The sequence below is a fragment of the Anthonomus grandis genome, chromosome 16 (assembly GCF_022605725.1).
Source record: "Anthonomus grandis grandis chromosome 16, icAntGran1.3, whole genome shotgun sequence".
Classification (NCBI taxonomy): Eukaryota; Metazoa; Arthropoda; class Insecta; order Coleoptera; family Curculionidae; genus Anthonomus; species Anthonomus grandis.
Window position 1 is genome coordinate 15561135 of NC_065561.1, and position 23841 is coordinate 15584975.

Genomic DNA, 23841 nt, shown 5'->3' on the forward strand with positions numbered 1-23841 from the left:
AATATTGGTCTTTTGTGAAGTAATTTTGAATTCCTCATCATATTCTTTGTTCCACATATTAATAAAATAGTGAAAACTAGGAACTATTCTGCATTTTTGTAAGATCAAGATTTGAGTATGGCGTCCTCACTATTAGTGTGATATGTACGCGCTTCAGACTATACAGAGTAGCTTTTTCTAAGTATATGAATTTTTGGTGGAAGTATCTATACTCAGTGGGGTATAAATCAGGGCATCTGGGGACACTCCGGCTTCCTTTATATGTTTCTCGCTTGCAGGCTAGATACAGACCAGTTTTTGTTTTTGAAGCAGCAAAATCGAATGTTTAATGGCCCAATTTAAGTTACGTGCAGAAGCTATGGATTAAGATCTTAACTGTTCTAGTTTGACACAGTTCCCAACTGTTTTACTTATTTTATGAAATAATAGTCACAAGTAGAAAGAGATCTAGCTACAAATATTGAAAAATCAAAATGCTGCGACTGAATGGTCTTTAGACCCCTGTATATAAGAAAGTAGGCCACACAGCATATAGCTTTGTGTGTATCAAAAAATGATTATACCATGTAAAACTTTTTTTTTGTAAATTGAATAAATTGAAGTTTCATAATAACACAATTATGAATCCGTTATCCGGCTTAACCGGTACCTATTATGTATTTTAAATTTATAATTTTTTTATTACTGATATTAATAATGTTTTTCATATTTTGATATTATTGCACCAAATGTTGTTTGGGTGCGGTAGCAAGAAAAAAAAATTGAACAACGGAAATCTTATAGGAGGTCCATCAGTTTACATTGCTGAACCTTGATGCAACAACAGACCACCATCGTACAAAGTCATTGAATACTAAATCGATTTTTAATCATAACAAGGAATATTCCCCGAAACCGCATTAACCTTTAAACGACCGATTTAAAAAAAAAAATTGGTTTTGGTTTATTTCAGTTAAATTTAATTAGTTTTTAAATGATTGTTCGCCATTCATCGAGGCAATAATGGTTGTGCGGTCTCGGGTTACGGTTTAATATTTATTAATTAATTAGATAAACATTTGGGCTTACGCGAAACATTATCAGAGCGGAACGTTGTTTCTGATGATTAATTTTTTTTTTTAATTTCAGATTATGTAGTCAGTTCGGGATCACCACCAACCAGAGATAAGCTACGGTGTGACGATAAGGCAAGAGCCCGACGTGATTGGCGTAATGAACGTTTGCGCGATATAGCTACAGCTCTTACAGATAGATCTCCGGAGAGTAGCTTAGCGCTGCCAGCGGAGGGACTATTACATTTGAAAAAAGTAAAGTTTTTTTTTAAATATAATGGACAAATCAAAAATTTGACAAAACTTTTAGTCTACTCTTTAATGTTAAAGAAGGTTTAAAGCTTGAATGAGACTTTGTGAAAGATTTTCGGCTCTGGAGAGATAAAGCCTTTGGAGTTTTCCCATCGATTTTTATGAAATTTGGATTTATGGAAAGAGTTTTTAATTTAGATCAAAATGTTTATCTATAAAAATTTAAAAAAACCTAATATTTTCAGAGTAAAAAATAAAATATGAAAAAATGTGTAAAAAATTAAAAAGACTTCCAAGTAGAAAAATAGGAATAATTTCCCCAATTACCCACCGATTTTCATGAAATTTGGATTTGTGGAAAGAGTTTTTAATATAGAACAAAAAGTGTAATTATAAAAAATTTTAAAAACTGAGTATTTTCAGAGTAAAAAATTAAATATGAAAAAATGGGTAGAATTAATAAGACTCCAAAGAGAAAATTTCCTTTTTTTCCGTTTTTAATTTAGATCAAAATGTTTATCTATAAAAATTTAAAAAAACCTAATATTTTCAGAGTAAAAAATAAAATATGAAAAAATGTGTAAAAAATTAAAAAGACTTCCAAGTAGAAAAACAGGAATAATTTCCCCAATTTCCCACCGATTTTTATGAAAGTTGGATGTGTGGAAAGGGTTTTTAATTTAGAACAAAAAGTGCATCTATAAAAATTTTGAATAACTAAACATTTTCAGAGTAAAAAATTAAATATGAAAAAATGTGTAAAATTAATTAGACTCTCAAAGAGAAAAACAGGAATAATTCCCTCAATTTCCCACCGATTTCCATCAAATTTGGATATATAAGAGTATGGCAAAAAATTGGTATAGATTTGTTTGAACTGTATGTACAAAATTATATACTAATTAATACATTGAAGTTATGCCCTTGGAAAAAGGATAATTTTAAAAAATAAACATGTTTTTTGGTATACCTGATAATAATATAGTCTTATCAGATAATACACCACGATTTTTCTCACTTTCATGTGTAAATTTTGCTAGATATTGGAATTTTAAACATACTACTAGTAACCCTTATTATCCACAATCAAACGGACAAATAGAAAGAGCAGTACAAACAGTAAGGTCCATTTTCAAAAAATGCAACTCCGAGAACACCGATCCATACCTTGCCTCATTAGAATTACGTAATACACCAGTTGAAAATAATAAACCAACTCCAGCTCAGCTCTTACTAATAGAGTTTAGGAAGCATATTACCAATTTTAGAGAAAAAGCTCATGCATTAGAAACAAATTATTTCGATAAAAAATCCAAAACATTATCTTATAACATGACTTGAAGTATCACTCTTAGAAGGCGCCACATGTGCTCATTCCAAAATAAGTGCATAATTTTGAGTTCATAACTCAAATTAAAAAAATTATTTTAACCCAACTTTATTCTAGGGCTGGCTTTGGATGAAAACCCAAGAAAACGACTGGGTCCGACGCTGGATAGTGCTCTGTGGACCAACGCTCAATGTCTACCACGACCAAGACGAACATGGTGTACCAGATCTATCAATCGAACTCTCCACAGTCACCAACTATACCGAAGTACCCACCGATTCCAAATATGGTTTCGAAATTAAATGGGGTGGACCTGCACTTACATTAAGCGCCGTAACTCAAGGAATTAGGTGAAAAGAATTTTCTTGGTTTCATTCATTTTCTTGGTCATGTAATGTATTAATGACGCTTACAGATCGAACTGGATGCAAGCACTTAAGAAAGCAGCTCCCATGCCTGCAGAGAGTCCGATTACACCAAATACACCAAAATCCTCATTATTTTCTAGTGATGAGGAGTACAAGACCGCTTCGGAGGGAGGAAGGCGAGAGTCCGGAGACTGGAGTGAACTACCACCTTCTCCGCCCCTCAACAGGTAAAATTAACCTTAAAAATCATGTTATTGCATCACCCTAAAAACACATTTTATGCCTAGGCCCCCTCTTAGAGTAAAAGATCGATCCAGGTTACGTCCAAGACTTCCCCGATGCCAGTCCAGACAATCGACCCTTGATAGCACATCCACAGATGAATTAGACTGCGCCAAAGACCCCAATGATGGGGGTGTCGACTTATTTCCAGTGGTCAATAATAACGAACTAATTGCTGACTTGCAAAAACAATTAGCAAGATCCGCCCAGGAGGTGAACAACTTGGAGGAAGAAATTGCAAGGTTGGCAAACTTAGAGTGGACCGTGACAGTTAACTAATTCTTGCTCAATTTCAGATTGAAAAAACTTCAAAACGATGCCGCTATACGCGAAAAAAAGACGAAAGAGATGCTGGCTAATTTGGAAAAAGCGGAACTAGAATTAAATCAACGTAACTCCCAAATGGAAATAAAATTCCTCAAAGAGCAAAAGTCTCTGCAACGCCGCCTGGCTGAATCAGAAGAGAGCTCAAGAACGTTCGAGGAAAAGTACGAACTCCTTCTCAGGGAACTGCAAGCCAAGCAACAAATCTTATCTAACTTACAAGAAGAACTTGAAAACTCCAACGAACGTCTCGAACGAAGCAGACAAGAAAACAATAGGGTCCTTAAAAAGCTACAAGAGCTAGAGTCACGGTGCAACTTTAAAAACAATAATATTTATATGGACTCACTCACGGACCTTACCAATGTTGACCTGGAGGTGGATATAGATGAACTAGGCACGAACGAGCTAAAAGAATATTGCCTAGATCTGAAATGCCGCTTCGAAAAAGCCGTTATTGAGATCCGCGCTATAAAAAGGGCCCTACGTAGCTCAGAAGAAAACTGTGATAGGTTGGAGATCGCCAACCACAGCCTGAAACAAAGCATCCAGGCGCTGAAGCAAGAACATCAAGCTGAAGTTAACTTACTAGTCACCAGGTTGGATCATTTGACTTCAAAACTGACAACAGTGGAGAAACAGTTAAGGATCAAAGCGAAAACTGAAGCAAAAGATAAAAGAAGATCCCTATCTTTGAAAGGTAAGGAGAGCTTTTCGATCAATAAGGAGGTTGAAGATAAAGTTACCGAACTAGAGGCGAAAATTTTAAATTTGGAAAAAGGCAGGCCTAAGAGAAGGATTAAACGCGATAGGAGCAACGAGAGGACTTCGCCCATAGACGACAAATCATTACGCAGACTTAGGAGGAAGAGCTTGGACAGCGCCACCAGCTCTGAACCAATGAAACTACTTATGAGACTGAGTTCTTTAGAAACCAAGGTTACCAGCGTGAACGCTTCGAACGAGAGTTTAAACCTAGTTGCTAGCAGCAGCGTATCGGACTTAACAAAACTAATCGAAGAAAGTGGAAGCTTAGACACCATGCTTATGTCGGCCAGAGCAAAGGTTCTAGAGTGCCTTCATTCAGTAAATCTACTTAAAGGTAAACGATCATCTTTAAGCGCCGATCGGTTACTTTTCTTAGAAAACACTTTAAACGAACTCAACCAAATCTTAAGTAAAGGCGATAGCAATAGCAGTATCTTGAGTTCCGCGGAAACCACCGTAATCAATACTTCAGCTGAGAATGTTGTAAAGCAGCTTCAAGACGTTTTATTGGAAAAGTTAACTAATCTGGCAGAGAAGAAAAGACTACTCCTGGAAAGTGGCAAATTAGACATTGGAGCTAGGATACATATCCTAGCAGAAAAGGTGGCTTATGAAAATATCTTAATAAGTAGAATCCAAGAGGCTCTAAACTCCCCTGTAACTGGAGAAGCTATTTGCAAAAGACTGATTGATAAAGAAGCTAAAGAAACTGCTTATTTAATAATCGCCTTGCAAAATAAACTTAACGGCACCAGCGTTAAACAGCCTCCTATATGCAGGACCAGCGCAGAGTATCTCAGTAAAATATTGGCAAAATGTCTTATAGCTGTCAACCAGGGCTTTAAGATGTGTAAAAATTTTGTTAAAAATAACGGACCCTCACTACATATTTTATGTGAGGAACAACAAAAGCTGGAGGTGTTACTCGACGTCTATAAAGCAACTAAAATGCCGCAACTAGCTGAAGCTTTAGCAAACGAGACTTATAACATGTCCACGGATCAAAATTGTCGAATAAAGTCCTTAAGTGAAGATGCTGTCGAAGAATTCAATAAAACCGCTCAGGAAATTGTAAATGCTGAGCTGATTCAATCTGAAATCAATCACGTCCTGCATAGAGCCGCGCAGATATACCAATCTAACTTAGATACAGATCATGCGTTCTTTTTCAGTTTCTTTGCAGCCGAACGGGCTGCTTTGGAGCTGTGGTCTGACTCTGTAGGGGACTGTCTTTACGATGAAATCAACAAAAGCATATCGGAACTCACGGAACTTTATAAAAACAACATTAACAAACTGCGGAGGCAAAACTGGAGACGAAAAGTTGAATCGGAGCGTTCCAATCGGGCAGCCTCGGTTCTGCTACATGAATTTGCGGACATTGTGGCTCATAAGGCTCTGATTGAGGCACGAATCAATGTGCTTAGCGGAAAATGTAACATTTCCCAAGATTTAACGTGTAATAATGAGGGAAGTGGTTTATCCAACTGGCTGGAAAACGAGAAATACTGGATGAGGCTGGAGAATCAACCTTTGGTGCAAGCGGATGAGCGGTTGGAGATGGAATTCGGCTGCATGTTGGATAGGTTTAGTAAGGAGTGTTTGGAGGTGCTTAGGCAACCTGAGTTGGAACAGGTAAGCGCTTAACAGCAAATCTACTTAAACTGTATTGATTGTATCTGCTTGGATAGGTTATGTCCCATTTGGAAGAGTTTGAGTCAAAGATTGAAGATATGCAGCGGATATTGAAATTACCAAAAGAGGAGGGACGGACCTCGACCACTGGGAGTTGGAGCGATGTGTGCCAGAAATGTAAAAAGTTAAGATATAGTTTAGAGAATGTTAGGGAGATGATTGGAAGGAGTGGAGGATCTCTGAATAGGTAATGACTTTGCAATGACTCAGCATATATGTTTTTGGGTTTTTTTTAAATTTTCATTTAATGTCATGGTTTCCAAAATCCTGGAACTATAGTCAATTTATTAATCTTTGAAAGTAAGGGTCAATATGACTTCACAGCATAAACTAATGCCGCAATATTTTGTAAATAAACTTACAAAGAATGTAGTATAGCACCCTTTGGAAAAGCAGAACAAAAAATCATTTTTACTGAGAAAGAAGGAAACTAGGAATCTTTGTTACCTACTTGTATGAAACGTGGGATAATAAATGGCATCCACTGGGCCAAATAGGTTTTATAATTTATATTAAATAAAAAACCATTATTTTAAATATCTTGAAAACGGTTAATCACATTAACTTGAAATTTTGTAGATATGTATAATCTGATACGTTCTTTAAAAATACGCAATAAAAATTTAGAGTTACTTTTCAAAAATTTGTCGATGATGTCATTCAACAAAAAAGAGCGCAATTAAAAATACTAATCAAAGTTACAGACTCACACTGTATATGAGATTTTATACATTATTGTGAGATAAAATTAAAAAAAATTAATGGTAGTTTATTTTGGTAGATTGTATTTATTATACCTATATTTAGTAGTGTGTTCTCTGTTCATGGTAGCTCGAAAATAAAATATTTAATATAAAACATTCCATTGTTCCTGTATGAAATATTGTTAATAAAAATTTATCTTTGCTTAATTTTTAAATAGCATTTTAATAATCATCAAACTTTGTCCAATTAAAGGGTATCTTACTGTTTTCGAGATCAGATTTCCCAGATCCAGATCAGTAGATCCCAATAGTGAACTTTGAATTTGGGACATCCTGTCCAACAAATTGAAAATTCAAAAACCTTTTTCTTTTTACATACGCTAATATATCATAAATCATCATGCATAAAAATCATGATAAAGGCAAACGCAAAATGAGCATTCTTGCCTTAACTGGTTACATCTACTAGAAAAACTGCTTAAAAAAATATTATTAAAAATTCAATTAAAATTAACAATTTTACTCAATAACCATTCACTCCAATAAAAATTTAAAAAAATAAAAAGAAATGTTTCCGCCCGGGTTCGAACCGGGGACCTTGTGCGTGTGAAGCACACGTGATAACCACTACACTACGGAAACCTTGTTACTCCGTTTGAGAGAGTCAGGTTTTATGCTGTATGGATAGAGTGAACTTGCATAGAAATTTATTATTATTTATATTAATAATATATTTGTTTAGTGCTTTAAATTGGTATAATTTATTTTAAACAAAAATGGTTATAAAAATAAAATTGACAAAAAAAATAAAAAAAAAAAGAATGTTTCCGCCCGGGTTCGAACCGGGGACCTTGTGCGTGTGAAGCACACGTGATAACCACTACACTACGGAAACGATGTTGGACGTTTGAGAAACGTTGGTGTTATGTCGGATGCTTGACGGAATTGTTTGTTAATGATATAATTGGAAATTGAAATTAGTTCAAGGTTAATTGAATTATTTTGATTAATTTTATAAGATTGCAATTATTTAATTTTTATAGTTTTAATAGTTATTTATGTAACAAGTGTGTAAAACTATCCTTTTTTATGAATGGGAAATTTACACAGGTGAATTGGAAACATACAAAATTTTTCTACTACCGTACAAAACATTAAAAAAAAATAAAAAATACCAAATTACTTTACGCACTAGTGTGTAAAAAAAAAAGTCAAAATTTTTTTGACATATTATAAATTTAATGTCAAATAAACGTCAAATTACTTTTTTAGGCACTAGTGCGCAAAAAGTGAAACGTGATAAACCCTGGGAATCATGTAAAGTGAGTCCTACTTTAGGCACTGTAGTAGAAAAAAATATTATATGGCCTTGTCTCAGGCAGTCAGCTTCTGTTTCTCAGTTAGATGGTTCAGAAATAGGATACTATGTACTAAAATTGTACCAATGTTTGCATGTTCGGAACTTTAAGGGAATATAAACGAATATCCCTGATAGAATGTGTTTTTCATGGAGTTTACGTTTGTTCGTTTATTCCAGATCCGAAAGCAATTTAGACCAAAGACCAGCATATTTAGGTACCGAGTACCTCACGCAAGTGGAGAACTTGAGGGCCGCCTATAGATGCGCATTAGCCTCGTGTAAAGAGCGACACCAGGAATCGGATATCGAACAGCTTCAACAGCTTTGTGAAAAGGTGCTTAGCAGTATGGAACAATGGCATAGAAGGTAATATATTATACATGTCCCGTATTACATCTTATGAGGCTTCCACTGTACTGTAAGTCGCAATATAACACCTAACAGTGTCTCGTAATTTAGTACTGTAAGATCTGTGTCTATTAAGCTGGTATCTGTATCTAACTATAAATAAGTAAGTCACACTAGATAAACTTCTGCCTTCTCATTTAACTTCACTACCATATATCAAGTACTAAATATTACAAAACACATAAAACTTGGTAGTAATATAGAAAGTTGAGTATAAAGAACAATCGTTATTCATTGTTTTAGAACGATACAAGAATTAAGAGAGGCTCATGCAGAAGAAGTCGAAATGTTAAAGCAAGAGAAGGAACAGGCGCTGGCCGAAGAGACGCAAGCCACTTTGGCCGCATTGGACGCTATGAGGAAAGCTCATGTAGCTGAGGTAAGATGTTTGCACCACATGCCCTAATAATACACATCATCAAAATTCTAGCGATGTTTGAATGTTCCGGAACTTGATGGCATATTTTGTTCGAAAGAGAATGCTCTGAATAGACCAAGAATGTTTTAATTTTCTAATTACGCATTTAATACAAATGCAGAAAAGAAAGACGATCGTTTAAGAACTCCAGTTGGTTTGCTGCTTGCTGGTATCTAAAATCATGTAACCATTACTGCGCTTATATGCAGGTTTAGGGCATCTTCTTCTTCTGCTTTGGATGTTAGCAATCACATTGGTCCAAATGATCTTGTTAATGGCTGTGACATTCCGGTCTAATGTCTAAGATTGTTCAACCAGGATATTCTTCATCGACTCGGACCTCTTCTATCCTCAATTTTATTCTGACTTTAACTGTAATAGGCGATACATGTCGTTTCGCATTACGTACCCAAATTACACTGCTCTTCTAGTTTTCACTGATGTTAAGAGTTCTGGTTATTGTCCAGTTCCAAGTATTCCAAGTATCTTCCAGTATCCAAGAAATATTAAACATGCGCCGATATCATCGCGTTTCAAATGCTTTCAGGCGTTTACAAGAGCCATCAGTCAGGGTTCAGGCGTCTTCACCATATACCAGGACAGAAAATAGGCATAGCAACAAAGTATTCTTATTCTGAAACTTAATATATTCATGTTCATGTTGCATATAGGATACTCCTCATGCAGTTGCATGTATTCCTAGCTTTTTCTATTCCAATTGTTATATTTCCTGAGAGTGATTCCAGTCCTCGTTTAACATGCATAATAGATATATAAACGTTTTTTTGTTGTAATCTGATGTCGATACAAAACAGTGGTGTCCGTTCTTTGTTTTGATTACTACAAAGATGTGAATTTTTACAGCAGTTAATTTTCATCATATATTCACTTGCCGTTACTAAAAATCTATTATTTTTTGTAGACTCCTCACTTTACAGGAAATTCTATAGAAAGCTCTTGTTCTACCTATACAATTGTCTTCTGATCTGCATACAGATTTCTTATCAGGCAGAACTCTTTGTATTAGAACCCGTGTACCGAACAAAGTTTCTCTGGTACTATTCGTTTCGAGAGTCAAACTGTGTTTCTGTGATATTCTGATCTAGTTTCTTATCTGTGCATGGATACTATTTAAAAGAAACCAGCTCTTTAAGGTTCCCATTTTAATGGTTCCTCACACTTCGTTTCATTTTTCTTTTTCGGTACAAAGATTGAGCCGAGTCATTCTTGTGGTACTATCCCAGTTTCATATATTTAATTAAAAATTATGGTCATGCGGATAAGTTTGAGCATTTCTCCTTTCATGTAAATAAAGATATGTATTACATCTAGTAGTATTATTGTAGTTTGGGTGTACCACAAATTTAAATAAAATAAATCATAACACAATATTACAATAGCTTTTATTTTATATTCATCAATTACCAATTTACATAATGAACTTTTAATTCAGACCAAAAGTGAAATAGTAGTATATACATTTACAAAATATGCCTAAAACCTTAAAAAATTGAATCAAATAGGTACATATAATAAAAGTAATGATACAACTACACAAATAATAACTCTTTGCTTTTTCCTCTAAGGACGTTCTGAATGTGTGTCTAAAACCTGTCAGTGGTGTTTTTTCTTTAATTCTGTGTGGGAGATGTTTACATATCTTAATGCCCTCATAAAAGACAGATTTTTAGTTAAAGTAGATGTAGGTATGATATAGGCAGGCGTAAATTACATTGGCACGTCCAATTCTGAGGATTTTTGAATATAAATGTGTGTAGCTGTTCGAACAAATTGCTAGCAACTTCCATTATGTAGAGACTCGTAATAAGACAGTTGCTAGTATTCCCTCAGAAGCTGATACCATACCTGAGACGTGACCCAATTAGGGCAAAGTACACTGGCCCACTAACTCTTGATCCAAGTTCCTCAGTTGTAATCCCTAAAGCAAAACAACCTGAAAAAAAACTTTTTTTTGCCAAATTTATATCTGTTGTCTGAATTTAATATCCTTGTCTATTATGAGACCAAAAAATTTGGTTGCATCGTGTTGGGCGATTGTAAGAGCAACAATTGCTACATCGTCCAGGTGGCGTTTAAAGCCCACAACTTTGGATTTGTTGGAGTTTAACCATAAATTATTTAAATCAAACCCCTCTTTTAAGTCCCGAAGATCAGCCGATGAAGAGGGATGCAGGAATTCACTATTGGTCCCAAAACCGAGACCTGTAGAACCCTCAAACTATTGAGCCATATTCAGAACATGAAGATCCGACGTAAACGCGCTGATTACGATTTTTTAAGTAAGAGATAAACCCCTTATGCCATACACTTCTAGTTTTCGCAGATGAATCTTACAATCAAAAGCCTTTGATAAATCATAAAAGACCTGCTACGGAAACGCCATCACCGATAATCTGGAATTCCAAGATTACAGTTACAAAAGCCATCAAGCGAGATTTGACCAATTTCTCCAACCAATTTGGATAAAGTAGACAACAGGCATTTGCCTGTTTAGGACTAAAGTTGACAGGCTCTTCAGAGGTTCGACCTTTATGGACAGGAATTACTTTTGCTAATATTAAGGCTTTAACCCCCCCAGAAGTGTTTTTATTTTTAATGAGTCGTAAAGTTTTTTTAACTCATCTAGTTTAGTTAGAAAAATTAATTCTTAATCGACAAATTTTTCATGTAACTCATGGATTTAGTAGAGGATTCAAATCCCTTTGAAGATCTTGGGCTATGTTACAAAAAAACATATTAAGTTTATCTGAGGATACTTCTGGTATAACTTCTGAATGATAATTATTCGTTCGACGTATATCAGTAACTACAGGGTGCGGCATAACTGCCTCCCTATTTTTAACCTTCCCTCGTAATGCCGTGCGTCGTCGCAGAATAGTGGGGGTACCGGCACTAAGAGCCGTATGGGAAACAGTTTTGTTTAAACATGTTTTAGTCTGAAGCATCATGTGGACCAACGCACAGCGCGCATTCGCCGTGGAAGTGTACCTCCGCGAAAATCGGTCAGTTATTGCTGCGCAACGAGCGTTCCGGATAAGGTTCCAAATTCCGCGAAATGAAGGAGTCCCGGACCGAAAATCAATTGTGTTGTGGGTCAAGAACTTCAGAGAAACTGGATCTGTTATCAAAAAAGGAGGTGGACGGCCACGGACAGCTCGGACATCCGAAAACATCGAGACTGTGAGACGCTCATTTTTACGGTGACCTAAACGTTCTGCACGGAGACACGCAGCTGCCCTTCGTTTATCTGACCGCACTGTGCGAAGAATTCTTCACGAGAATCTTCGTTTTCATCTATACAAGATGGTTCTGGCACAGGAATTATCAGAACGCGATTGGAACAATCGACGTGCTGCATGTGAAATTATGCTTCAAAATTTACCTCAGGGCGCAGTTTTTTTTGGTGACGAGGCATATTTTTACTTGTCTGCCTGGGTAAAGAAACAAAAGTTTCGGTATTGGGCCGCTGATAATCCGAGAGATATACACGAGAAGCCTCTACATAGTGAGAAAGTTACAGTTTGGGGCGCCGTGTCTGAAATGGGCCCTTACTTCTTTAAAGAAGAAAATCACGCTGTTACTGTCAATTCGGAACGCTATATAGCGATGATTCACAATTTTTTCGCCCCAGCCTTTGCAGGACTCAATATGCAAAATGCCTGGTTTCAGCAAGATGGGGCAACAAGAAATGCTTGCAAGAGTTATGCGAAACTTCAGAAGTCGCTTGCACCAGTGCTTCGATAATGGTGGACGGCACTTGCCAGATATTCTCTTCAAAACCACATAGGACAAAAATGTTTTAGTTGTACTTTTAAAATAAAAAAATAAAATCTTTGTATTTCAAATAACATTTCTTTTATTAGGCCTTAAAAACAGGGAGACAATTATGCCGCACACTGTATTTTCAGCTTCTCGCTCAATTTATTTGACGAATTATTGAAGTTCGTGAAGTATGAATTAAAACAATCCATGCACGAAAATAGTCAATTGATTTATTTACACACCTACTTACTATTTACACACTGGATATATTTATTTTTATTGTATTTATTTCCTAGTATTTATGTCCGATATTGTAAACTTCACTGCACTGAACTGTCAACTGACAGTGGCGATGCAGCTCCTTATATACTCGGCTGACCATGATTCCGGAAAATTCGCTGACCTTCCACGCATCTCCAAAGTCGTCCCGTGTGCCACTTACGTCATTCCGGAATTACGAAACGGTTGATATCTCGGCGTTTGCAATATCGTTACAATATATTCGACTAGAATAATATGATCGTTTAGACAGCCTATAATTAAATCGCGTATAGGGAGCGGTAGGAGTTAAAATATTGATTAGAACCAAGAGAATTTAAGTACTTTCTGACATTCAGAGAATATTGCAGAAATCTGTAAGTCGCTGATACAAACCATTCTTTAAAAATGCCCGTAATATACTTACCTGAAGATTCTATCTAATATATTTTTTTTCTTCAGGTTCAAAGAGAAGTTGCGAGGTTCAAGCAGGAGTTTGCCCGGCAGCAACGGGACGAGATCCTCGACCTGTCAGAGCGGCTGTCGGTCAAGTCACTAGAGGCGGCCGCCCTCGAGGAGCAACTGGGCAGCGCCACTAGACAGTTGGCGCACGCGCAGCAGCACATTTTGCAGCTCGAAAGGAACCCCCAGCTCTCACCTATGCAGGTTTGTACATTTTTTCAAGTATGAGGATGAGCTAGATGTACTCTTTCTACATGAACAATGACTGTTCGTCGACGATTAAATGGTTTAGCTAAAATTTGTATTCTTACTCTTATTCTTCTACGAAATCTTTATAAAATCTGTCCCCGCATACTCTATCATTCTTGATTCCTTTAATCTATATAATATGCAGTGTCTAGTTAGAATCACGATTCTCTTCGGAAAAAATTACTCTACTGTATTGAGGTAGACATAGGGGGCACAGGGCAGACATGGTGCTGGGGAGGCGCCACTTGGACGCCGCAACACGCCCAATTCTGCTTCTGTGCAGCGGAGCGTACAGGACAACGTCTAACGCAGCGATCCAAGCTATAGCGGGAATCCCTCCAGCTTGGATCGAGGCAAGAGAAAGACGAAATACATAGAATATAATAATAATAAATAGACAAACAGCGGTCTGGGCCTGGTAGTGTACCGAAACGGGCACAGAGTCACTGAAACCGGGGTAACGGTGGCAAAAATGAACAACAGCAAAAAGGCAGAAATGTTGGCAATATTAAACGGCATAATGCTGGTAAAACAGCAAGGGCAACACAACATTATAATACACACGGACTGCAAAAGCGTGACAGAGACAAACCTAAATAACAGACCAAGAGACAAACTTACCGCACACTTAGCGAAACAAATACTGGAATTAAGAAAAGATGGCAGGTATGCACAAATTAAATGGTCACGAAGAACAAACCAGAAAATAAAAGAAGCGCATAACATAGTGAGAAGACCCGAGAGGAAAGACGGATACAAAGGTCCTATCAAGTAATAACGTCTTGGCAAACATACTGGAACAACACTAGTAAAGGAAGAACAACGTATAATCTATGCAAGACAATTGGTCACGAACAGATTAGCCTGTCCAGCAAAGCCACACAATTAGTAACTGGACACGGAAACTTCAAAGGATATCTGGCTAAATTCAAACTAAAAGATACAGATGGTTACTGCGATTGCGACGACAACGCAGTAGAAACTAGCGAACACATGATATATACTGATGTATACCTGCCAAAATGACTTAAGTATACAGACGAGATAAACGATAATAGAGAATTACGGTGATTTACGAATACAACTTAGACAGGACAATGCCAAAATAAACACTACAGACAGGCAAAAGATTGAGTTCTAAGCAAAGAGCGTGGTTAGGGACAACGATCCCAGCATGCAGTAACATGCATAATTTAATTGTATGTAGCAATAGGCTTAATTGTTATTTAATTAATTATTGACTGCATCTTTTATAAATAAAATTTAAGTAGAATAAGTAAATAAGAACCACTGTGAGCAATTTGCATATAACTAGATCTGTAAATATAAAAAGATGGAAAATAAAGAAAAAAGAAAAGAAACAGGCTCTCTTTCCTCGCTAATTTTAGGGAGGCGTGAACGGTGACAGCGTTCTTTCGCTGGAACTGGTCACGCTTTAGGCGGAGGTTGGTGGGTTGCCTTGACGGTGTTTTCGATAGAATAGTGGGTGGCTATTTACAGCCACAAAGGAGTTTCAGCTTCATACCGAGAGGTAGTTAAGTCATATTATAAGAATGTATTGACGTAGGTAATTTTCCGAAGTACCCTAGTGCGTCTTAAGACAGTGGCTCAAGTTCAACTGACAAATCTGACATTCGTCGACGATCAAATGGTTTTAGCGAAAATTTGTATTCTTACTCTTATTCTTCTACGAAATCTTTATAAAACCTGTCCCCGCATACTCTATCATTCTTGATTCCTTTTACCGACATATGCACTATGCAGTGTCTAGTTAGAATGACGATTCTCTACGTAGAGGGTAATTTTCCCCTAAGTACCCTAGTGGGTCTTAAGACAGAAGGATGTAGACAAGCCAAGGAAATGATACCAGACCATGACGGCTCTAAAGCAAGGCGACTGCTAACAAAGACCCGACAGAGTATTAAAGACTTGGTGGGAATCCTGACTGGGCACAACAGTCTAAACAGGCATCTACGCCTTCTTGGTATAAGAGAAAGCCCACTCGCCCACTCTGTCCGAATTGCGGTACAGGGGGGGAAACTTCATACCACATACTAGGTATCTGTGATAGGTGGAGTCACCGGAGAAGGAAAACTTTCGGAGCAACGACTTTCCAAAGGGAAGATCCTAAAGATCTGGACCGGGAGAACGTGCAAGCCTTTATTAAAAGGACGAGTGTGAAGGAGTGTGTGGACTCAAGATAGTGGCTGATGTGTTTGAAATGAGATCTGTCATTCTCTGCTCAGTTTGTTTGCAATCCTGTAGGTCCTAGATACTATAATGTGTTCAAGCCCTAGCTTGAGCTGGCAATAAATAGACATAGGATAAGAAGTGGTTTCTTAGCAGAAAGGACAGTTTTGGAGAGGCATTATGCATGGTTATCGCACTCCACTTATACATACCAGAAAAGCTGACGGGAAACATTTATTTACCTAGAAAATGAAAAAGCAATTGTTCTACCTCGGAACGAAGAATTTGGACCGTCCACCAGACCACCGAGCCGTACATTAATCTAGGTCTGATTACAGCATTATATAGCGAGTACTACCAGTACATTACCCTTTTAAATTGCCACAAAATGATAATTCCTTTGCGATCTGGATCGGTGACGCGTTTACTCCACGTTAGCGTGCTGACCAGGTACACGCCTAAATACTTAACCACTTGCTTGATTTGCAGAGGTTTCTGGTACATTAATGGCGGTCTTGCAAGATTTCTCCTTTTCGTAAAAAGTCTGAGCTTTACTTTATTAGGACTGACAGAGGCCCGTTTTCACGGACCACCTTTGGACGATTCTGCCTGCGATCACACGCTAGCTCAATGACTTTGCGTGTAACTGTAGCCAGTCTGTCGTCATGCGTAGGCAGATTTCCTTGGTTTTTGCCTTATCAATGAAAGGTTCCTTCAACGTCAAAGAAGAGTACTAATGCAACCTCCTTATTGTTGATAGCCCTTTCTGCTTTTGCAACTATGGCGTGTAGAGCAGTTTCAGTAGACTGGCCCTTAGTGTAAGCGTGTTGATTCCTATGGAATGTGATTAGCCTTCAGAGTTACCTCACCTAAATATTTGTCAGTCATCCTCTCTAAGGTTTTCATTAGGAAAGATGTTAAACTGAGGGGCCTATAAGACTTACTAGACTGTAGTCCTTTTTGACCAAAGGAAGAGGAAGTATACTTAAAGTCTCACAAATCAAGCCTCTATTCAAAAGGTTACGCGTTTCGCCGCATTAGGGCATCATCAGATTTCATCTAAATACAAAAACTTGTGTGACTTTGAGTATCCTTTAACTTCCTTTGGTCATATATCATATGAGTCTCTTTGAGAATAATGGATGATTATTTCGAATTGTAGTCCTTTATTTCCCGCTTTGCGGATAAAGACCACATTCAGTGCCCTGCATGTTTTCGGTATATATTCCATTGCTGAATCGAAAAATATTCTTTACTTGAGGAAGGATTATGTCCAGGGGTGACTTCAGCATCTTTAAGATTATACCGTTTGTATGTACAAAATTCACATAAAAACTCTTCATTTTATAGTGCCGTAAGTGACTATTTGTCCAGCCAATCATCAGGCTCCTGGTAGTTCTGGATCGGATCCGTTATTGGAGCTTAGACTCGACTTTAAAACATTGATTTTCTCATCCAAGACCTGAGCGGTCCAGACGTATATACGAATAGGTGACGTTTGTAACCAAATACCAACCAGCCCGAGCACATTTTTCATATATTATAATAACAGGCTCAGTTCATGTGACAATTTTATATATATTGCTAATGGGCAGATTAATTCTATTAAACTCCTGAGCCTTCTAAATTTTCATGTTCCAAGTCAGCATACTAAAAATTTCTTAGTGATAAAAAGGTGCCTATTTAAAGTGCACTTTCATCCAACCAGTTATGGATGCAATAATCCAACTTCTATAGTGCAAAGAAGTTGTTAAGAGATATCAGTCAGGTTGATCTCTTGGTTATTCAATAGGTTTACTGTAAAATGTAAGGAACTGCTTTAGTTGATCATATATTCTGATTTTTCATCTTGTACGATTAATGACTTAATTGTTAATATCTTTTTATGTATAATAAAAAATTAATCTATAGGAATACCTTTAATAATGTCTCTATTTTTCCTTTTCAGAACTGATGATGTGTATCCGTGAGAAGCGCAAAGCATGTAAAACCTACTAGTCTTTAACAAGCCTCAATACGTATACCAGTAAATAATATTAACATTTTTATTATTTTTAAGTGAAATATTATCGGAATTATAATATTTTTTGTTCCACCGTTGTGTACAGTTACTCGCACCCATTTTTTGTTTATATAACCATACCTCTCCGCCCACATGTTTAACATTTTGTCAATTAATACATTTATACATGTTTTTCACACTATTTATTTATTGTGTACCTTAAGGTGTTTTATGTTCTGTGACTGGTTAAAATTGCATTACATCAATGTTGAGAGATTTTATTTGAAAAATTGTTACAGAACATACATAACCTTTATACAGTTGGTGTACAAAATATACCTATTGGTTAATTTTTGTTTGTGTTGGGTTTATATGGAATGTTTACAAAAGAATAAATATATGAGTTAAAATATTTGTTTTATTTAATTCTTTGGATCCTAGTTTAGTCATTTTATATAAAAAGCTACAACAAACAACAAAAGCTTTAAAATAAAATAAAATATAAATAAAAAATAAGTTAATCTACTCAGACATAGTAATACAGTCTTAAAATTTAAATAAGTCAACAAATCGACATAAAATCTGCTGCAGCAAATAATACTTTAAAGATTATGTTTAACGAGTCAAAAAGGAATGCAGAGAACTTTAAATCTTAATTAATAAGTTTTCTTACGTAGATCACAATAAAAAATAAAATCATCCAAGTGTAAAGCAACTATCTAAAGGCTCTGATACTAATGTGTTGCCAATTTCCCTAAAAAATATGCTGACAAGTTAGTTGACTAAGAGTAGTACAGGTTAATAGTAACGTTATAAATGGGGCCAACAGTATGTAAGACACTATATAGAGCAAGTAACAAAACCTATTTGGTCCTACTAACTTGAGTTTCGGTGTTTGGTAAGTTGCTTTAAATCTGTCCATTTTGCCCTTCTAAGCAATAGGTGAGAATTTGTCTTTTAGAGAAAGAGTAGGAGAGCGTCTGAGTGACTTGTGGTATAATAAGGACAGAATCAATGTTTAGATTTTTTTTTTTAGTTATTTCCTTTAAAACACAGCTGAGAGATAGGTCGAAAACGCTCAATACACGCGTTTGACTATCTCCTTATTCCCCTTTTTAAAGAAACGTTGTATAGTTTTCTAGCAGCTTGGTTTGACTGTAGCAGTCGATTGAATTTGTTGTCACGACTAGTGTGTGATAAGTGTTTAGATGGAGCAACTAGTTACTCTCAAGTTTCTTTTGAAACTAAAAAATAGTCTACAGGAATGAACGTTTATCATGCACATATTTTTTTAAGTGGTTTAAAGGGTTCAAAGCGGAGCGTGAGACGGTCGATGACGCCCAGGACGGCCCTCAATGTCAAAAAATTGATCGCGCTGATCGTCGTCTAAGAATCCGAGGACATGCTAAAAATAACAGGAATCGACAGATTTTGCCACAAGAACGTGGCCATTGATCCAGATTTTATAGAGAAGGTGATAACTAATGATAAATGATGCGTTTTCACTGAGATCTCAAGACAAAGAGGTATTCGAACCAAGCTACAAATGAGCACATCTAAATCCAAATCAATTGTGGCCTTATCTACGTTCGCTGGCTCTAGGTGCTGGCAATCAATCCTACCTAAGCGTATGAGAGCTTGTAGAAGACCAAGTTCAGTAAAGCAATGATTCAGCCCGTTCTGAATTTTGTAGAAAAGTGTTCCTCGCAAAATATGGATAGGGTCACTTTGTTTTTTAATTTCTCAATATTAACACAAGATTTTGAAAGTGTAGCAAACGTTAAAGCAAAAGTGACTGAGGTTCTCAATCAGCTGTTAGAAGAAAACTTGCAGCACTGGTTCCAGCAATGGAAACTTTGGGCGCAAATGTAAATTATTGACTGTAATATCAATACAGGAAGGAAGTGACAGAGCATTGGATGGAAACTAAGGATCAAAGGGAGCATTCGCAAGTATTACGTAACGCACGAGGAGGAGCGGAGGTCAGGCTGAACGTATCGCTGTATTACAGGGAGAAGGGAGGGTCGAGCCCTGCGTTACGTAACGCAAAAGTATCAAAGATGCATTTTTTAAGAAATAAAATTCCATTAAAACTGATACAGATAAAGCGAACCCTATTTTTACTGTTTTTGTGGAGGGCCGGATGAAAATCCGCGTTACTGCAAACTGAACAACTACGCAGTTCAACATTTCCTAAAATATAATTTGGATGTTATTTACACTCTTACCAACCCTGTTGGGCGCAGTGCATTCAATCGCGGTGAACGTCGTATGGCACCACTCAGCAAACATCCCTTAGAAGTTATCTTACCACACGAACATATTGGTTCGCATCTGGATTCGAGGGAACTACGATCGATATGGATCTCGAAAGTCAGAATTTTCAACAAATTGCCGAAACAGTTTGGAGTGAAATGGAAAAAGACGGTTACGATTTCGCAGCTAAATATCGCAACAAAGATCAAGATCTTCCAGTCAAACATCAAGCTTAGTGCGCTAAGCACGACAGTGAATCCCAGTATTTGTTACAATTTGTGAAACGTGATGATGATTCCTCACGCAGCCAGCCACGAACTGCACTAAGAAAAATTATTCGTGAACCTGCTGACACCATGTCCTTCGTTCTCAACTTGTCAAGATTTAGAAATACCAAAATTGCCCCGGAAAGACACCTGCAGATTGTGTTAGTCAGACTCATCGTTCAATATGTCACCCGATTTCGGAGATTTCTTGCAAACATCTTATGACTTCTACTGTCCTTCTGTCCAAAGTGACCTTCAAAAGTATTGAGTATGCAACAAATAGGGTCTATATTTCTCAAAAAAAATACCCAAGCAACACCTTTGTATGTCCCACAAACTCCTTCAATTTAGACAAGTTTGGGCTCTTACGTATTAGTTAATAACTACTATTATATATATATAAATTATATATAATTAATAGTTAATTATATATAAATTAGTAATTAACTACTTTGCATTATTGTTAACGATGAAGAGAACTTTGGAGATGCAGAATGGCTTGAAAGAGACGACGTTGATCAAACGATTGTGACTACTCCTCCTCTGTAGCTTCAAGTCCTAATAGTATAGCGATGGTTAAAGGAACATCACTTAATGAAACACTATAAAGCTGGATTAATAAAAAACTATGCGTTATACATAAGGCACCAGGGAGGGGAGGAAGGGGTGAAGGGATCAGTCCGTTCGTTATGATACGTTATACTCACTTTTCATAGATTTAAAGCAAACTGTCACTCAATCTTCATTTGAGAAAACCAGACCCATCCGAAAATTGTAATAAATACAAACGCGAAATAAGAGCAAAGAAAACAATCCAAGATTGGAATAGAAAGTGCAACTTTGTCACTGAACACCGAAACACTTTCAAAGATGACTTACAAAAGTGTTAGCTCCATTTAAAACATCATATTAACGCTGCAAAATATATAAACACTAAAACAGAGGACGATACTTACGGCAATTCCTATATCCCAACCAGCACCAGCCGGATTCTCCTTCGAAATACCGACTCGCCTAATAACGGCACCACCATCAGTTATCGCCCACACTTCCGTTTTGCCTACGCTCACATGTTTAAAGCCTTTAGTATGAGGAGCAGAATCTATAAAATTCCAAGAGTCTTTTACATTTACTTATCTATACAAATTTGAAGTTGACCATTAGTCCAGGGAATAGGTAGTTTTTTTCTGGCATGAACAGAGTCTGTTTTTTTTTATATCGTTAGAAAAAAATCCAAATTAAAATAATAGGAAATTTTATATTCTATACAAATGATCTCTTTCTTTTTTTAGGCTTAAACCATTATTTTTTTCAATTATTTTGATGAAAACCAATCGTGGAGAGGGCTCAGACTCTCTTTCCAACTTTCACTCGATGTCCCTAGTAACCTATTGACTTTATCAAAAAAATTCAAGCCAACTCTTTTATACAGAATTTAATTCTCTACGAATTATAAGTAGGGACAAATACTTTTGGATAGCTAGTTTAATACTTATAAGCAGTGTAGCGGGGGTACTCGCCGTATGTCCACCCTCTAACCTTTGACGTCGCAGGGTATCCGTCAACCCCCCCTCACTATTCCTTTACAGTTATAGGAGAAAAAGTTGACAAAATGCCTCGGGTGCCACTCTAAGTAATTAAAGGAGCTTAGAGTCCCCTCTAGCCTCTCGGGTAAGCCTTTAGACAGTGGAGAAACCAGGTAGAGATTTAAAGTAGACTGTCCGGTTATAGTGTGATCTTATTAATACTAATAAGTATTAATACTTACAAATACTAATAAGTATCAGGTTTGGTTGCTTAAAACTAAATGAACAAAAGTGTCCTTACAATCTAATAATCCCCATTACCAATTTCTATGATTAAGCACAGGCAGTTATTTGGGAAAATGTACCGGAAAATTCAGCACTCTATTAATGACGCAAAATAGTATGATTTAAGGGACGGGGTTATGATGTTTTGTACAAGCGGTTACGGATGACATTCGTTAAGCAAAGCCGGAAACTCAACACCAATCAAGCGAAGCAATCTCAATCAATCGGTCAACATTTACCTCTGCTCTGTTGCTATACGGATAATAATTATATTATCATGGACTCGGTTATCATTTGTCTTTCACCACTTTGAGAAGACAAGTAATAATTAATAAACGCGGCTACTGCCTGCCCTACAAAACACGAAGAAAGATCGTGTCCAAACCACAGTTTTAAAAGTTCATAAAGCGGAACGGAATCAATATAATATGAATATTCTAATAATTATTCACAGATAAAAACTCACAGCGGAAACATAAAATACCACCGTCTTCCAAGCTTGTAAAAATGGTAACTAAAATACCGTAACGCGGATAATTTTACGATAACTTCATTAATATAACCCGCTTACTACCTGCCCTACAAAACACGAAGAAAGATAATGTCCAAACCACAGTTTTAAAAATAAATTGTTCTAGATCTCTAAAAGATCTTAATACGCGAGCTTGGAAGCGGCCGGTAAACCGTCAACAGGTGGCTCTTACCCAACCCAATTCACACTGTCAACGTCAAGACAAAGTTTTAATGTAAATATTGAAAATTTAACGGTATTGAAATATGAAAAAATTACTGGTACTTCGCTCGAAAGGTATGGTACGACCTTACTGCGACGAATGTGTCTCCTTGGTAGACCTAAAACCTTTTTATAATAATAATAATAATAATAATAATAAGACGTTTATTAGCCACCAATACAAAAAAAGCATAATTACAGAAGGTAATATGATTATATACATGGAATTGAATATTAGAATATTAAACAAAGAGAGCATATTAAAAACAATAGGTTATATAAAGAATTTAGTTAACACAAGTAAGGCAACTAAAAAGCCATGCATTCAGACTTCCAGAAAAGAAGGAAACAACTTCCTGGATTCTGTTAAGGCTTATAATAGAAGAAGTGAGAGAAAAAAAAAAACAATTCTTATAGACAAACTAAAAAAAACACAAATAGGTAGGCATATACTTATGAGGGGAAAAAGCAGTAGGGGAAAAATGGGTGAAACGGAATGAAAAAATTCTTCTTTTTTCTTCTGTTTTTTTTTAAACAGTTAATTTTTGAATAATAAATGTTAATAGAATATTTTACGTTGCATTCAGTTAGTTAGCATGTGCGTAGTATTTTAATAAAGAAAGGCATTCAAGAAAAATTAAGTTTGATTTAAAAGAAGAAGCTTGGTTTTTAATTTAAAAGTTTTTTCAGTGACAGTCAAATTAATTATTTTGAACTTATTAATCAAATTTGGTACGACATAAGAAAAGGATCGCTTAAAGAGTTCTTCGCTATGGCTAGGAATTGTTAAAAGATTTTTACGTCTTATATTAAGATTATGCACATCAGTACGATAGGTAAGCTTTTCAAGTAAATAAGGCGGAGTTTTCG

The 23841-nt window shown here is 36.4% G+C and overlaps 2 protein-coding genes and 2 non-coding genes across 5 annotated transcripts in view; 1 reads left to right on the plus strand and 3 right to left on the minus strand.

Moving 5' to 3' along the window:
• LOC126745527 (protein outspread) overlaps positions 1-18102 on the plus strand; it is a 204117-nt gene extending 186015 nt beyond the window's left edge. The window contains exons 7-16 of the mRNA XM_050453404.1: positions 1129-1307; positions 2752-2984; positions 3050-3229; positions 3290-3526; positions 3581-6011; positions 6068-6258; positions 8313-8501; positions 8787-8922; positions 13465-13668; positions 17852-18102. Of these exons, the coding sequence (XP_050309361.1) occupies positions 1129-1307; positions 2752-2984; positions 3050-3229; positions 3290-3526; positions 3581-6011; positions 6068-6258; positions 8313-8501; positions 8787-8922; positions 13465-13668; positions 17852-17857 (3986 nt within the window). The 3' untranslated portion in view covers positions 17858-18102. The remainder of the gene's footprint in view (positions 1-1128; positions 1308-2751; positions 2985-3049; positions 3230-3289; positions 3527-3580; positions 6012-6067; positions 6259-8312; positions 8502-8786; positions 8923-13464; positions 13669-17851) is intronic.
• On the minus strand, positions 7345-7417 carry Trnav-cac (transfer RNA valine (anticodon CAC)). The gene has a single exon. It is a non-coding gene; the product is annotated as a tRNA-Val (tRNA).
• Trnav-cac (transfer RNA valine (anticodon CAC)) lies at positions 7598-7670 on the minus strand. The gene has a single exon. It is a non-coding gene; the product is annotated as a tRNA-Val (tRNA).
• A 203-nt stretch (positions 18103-18305) lies between the features above and the next one.
• LOC126745529 (tectonin beta-propeller repeat-containing protein) overlaps positions 18306-23841 on the minus strand; it is a 35831-nt gene continuing 30295 nt past the window's right edge. For both annotated transcript variants that reach the window (XM_050453407.1, XM_050453406.1), the window contains exons 18-19: positions 21384-21529; positions 18306-18659 (exon numbers count right to left, since the gene is read on the minus strand). In XM_050453407.1, coding sequence (XP_050309364.1) covers positions 18621-18659; positions 21384-21529 — 185 coding nt within the window. In that variant the 3' untranslated portion in view covers positions 18306-18620. The remainder of the gene's footprint in view (positions 18660-21383; positions 21530-23841) is intronic.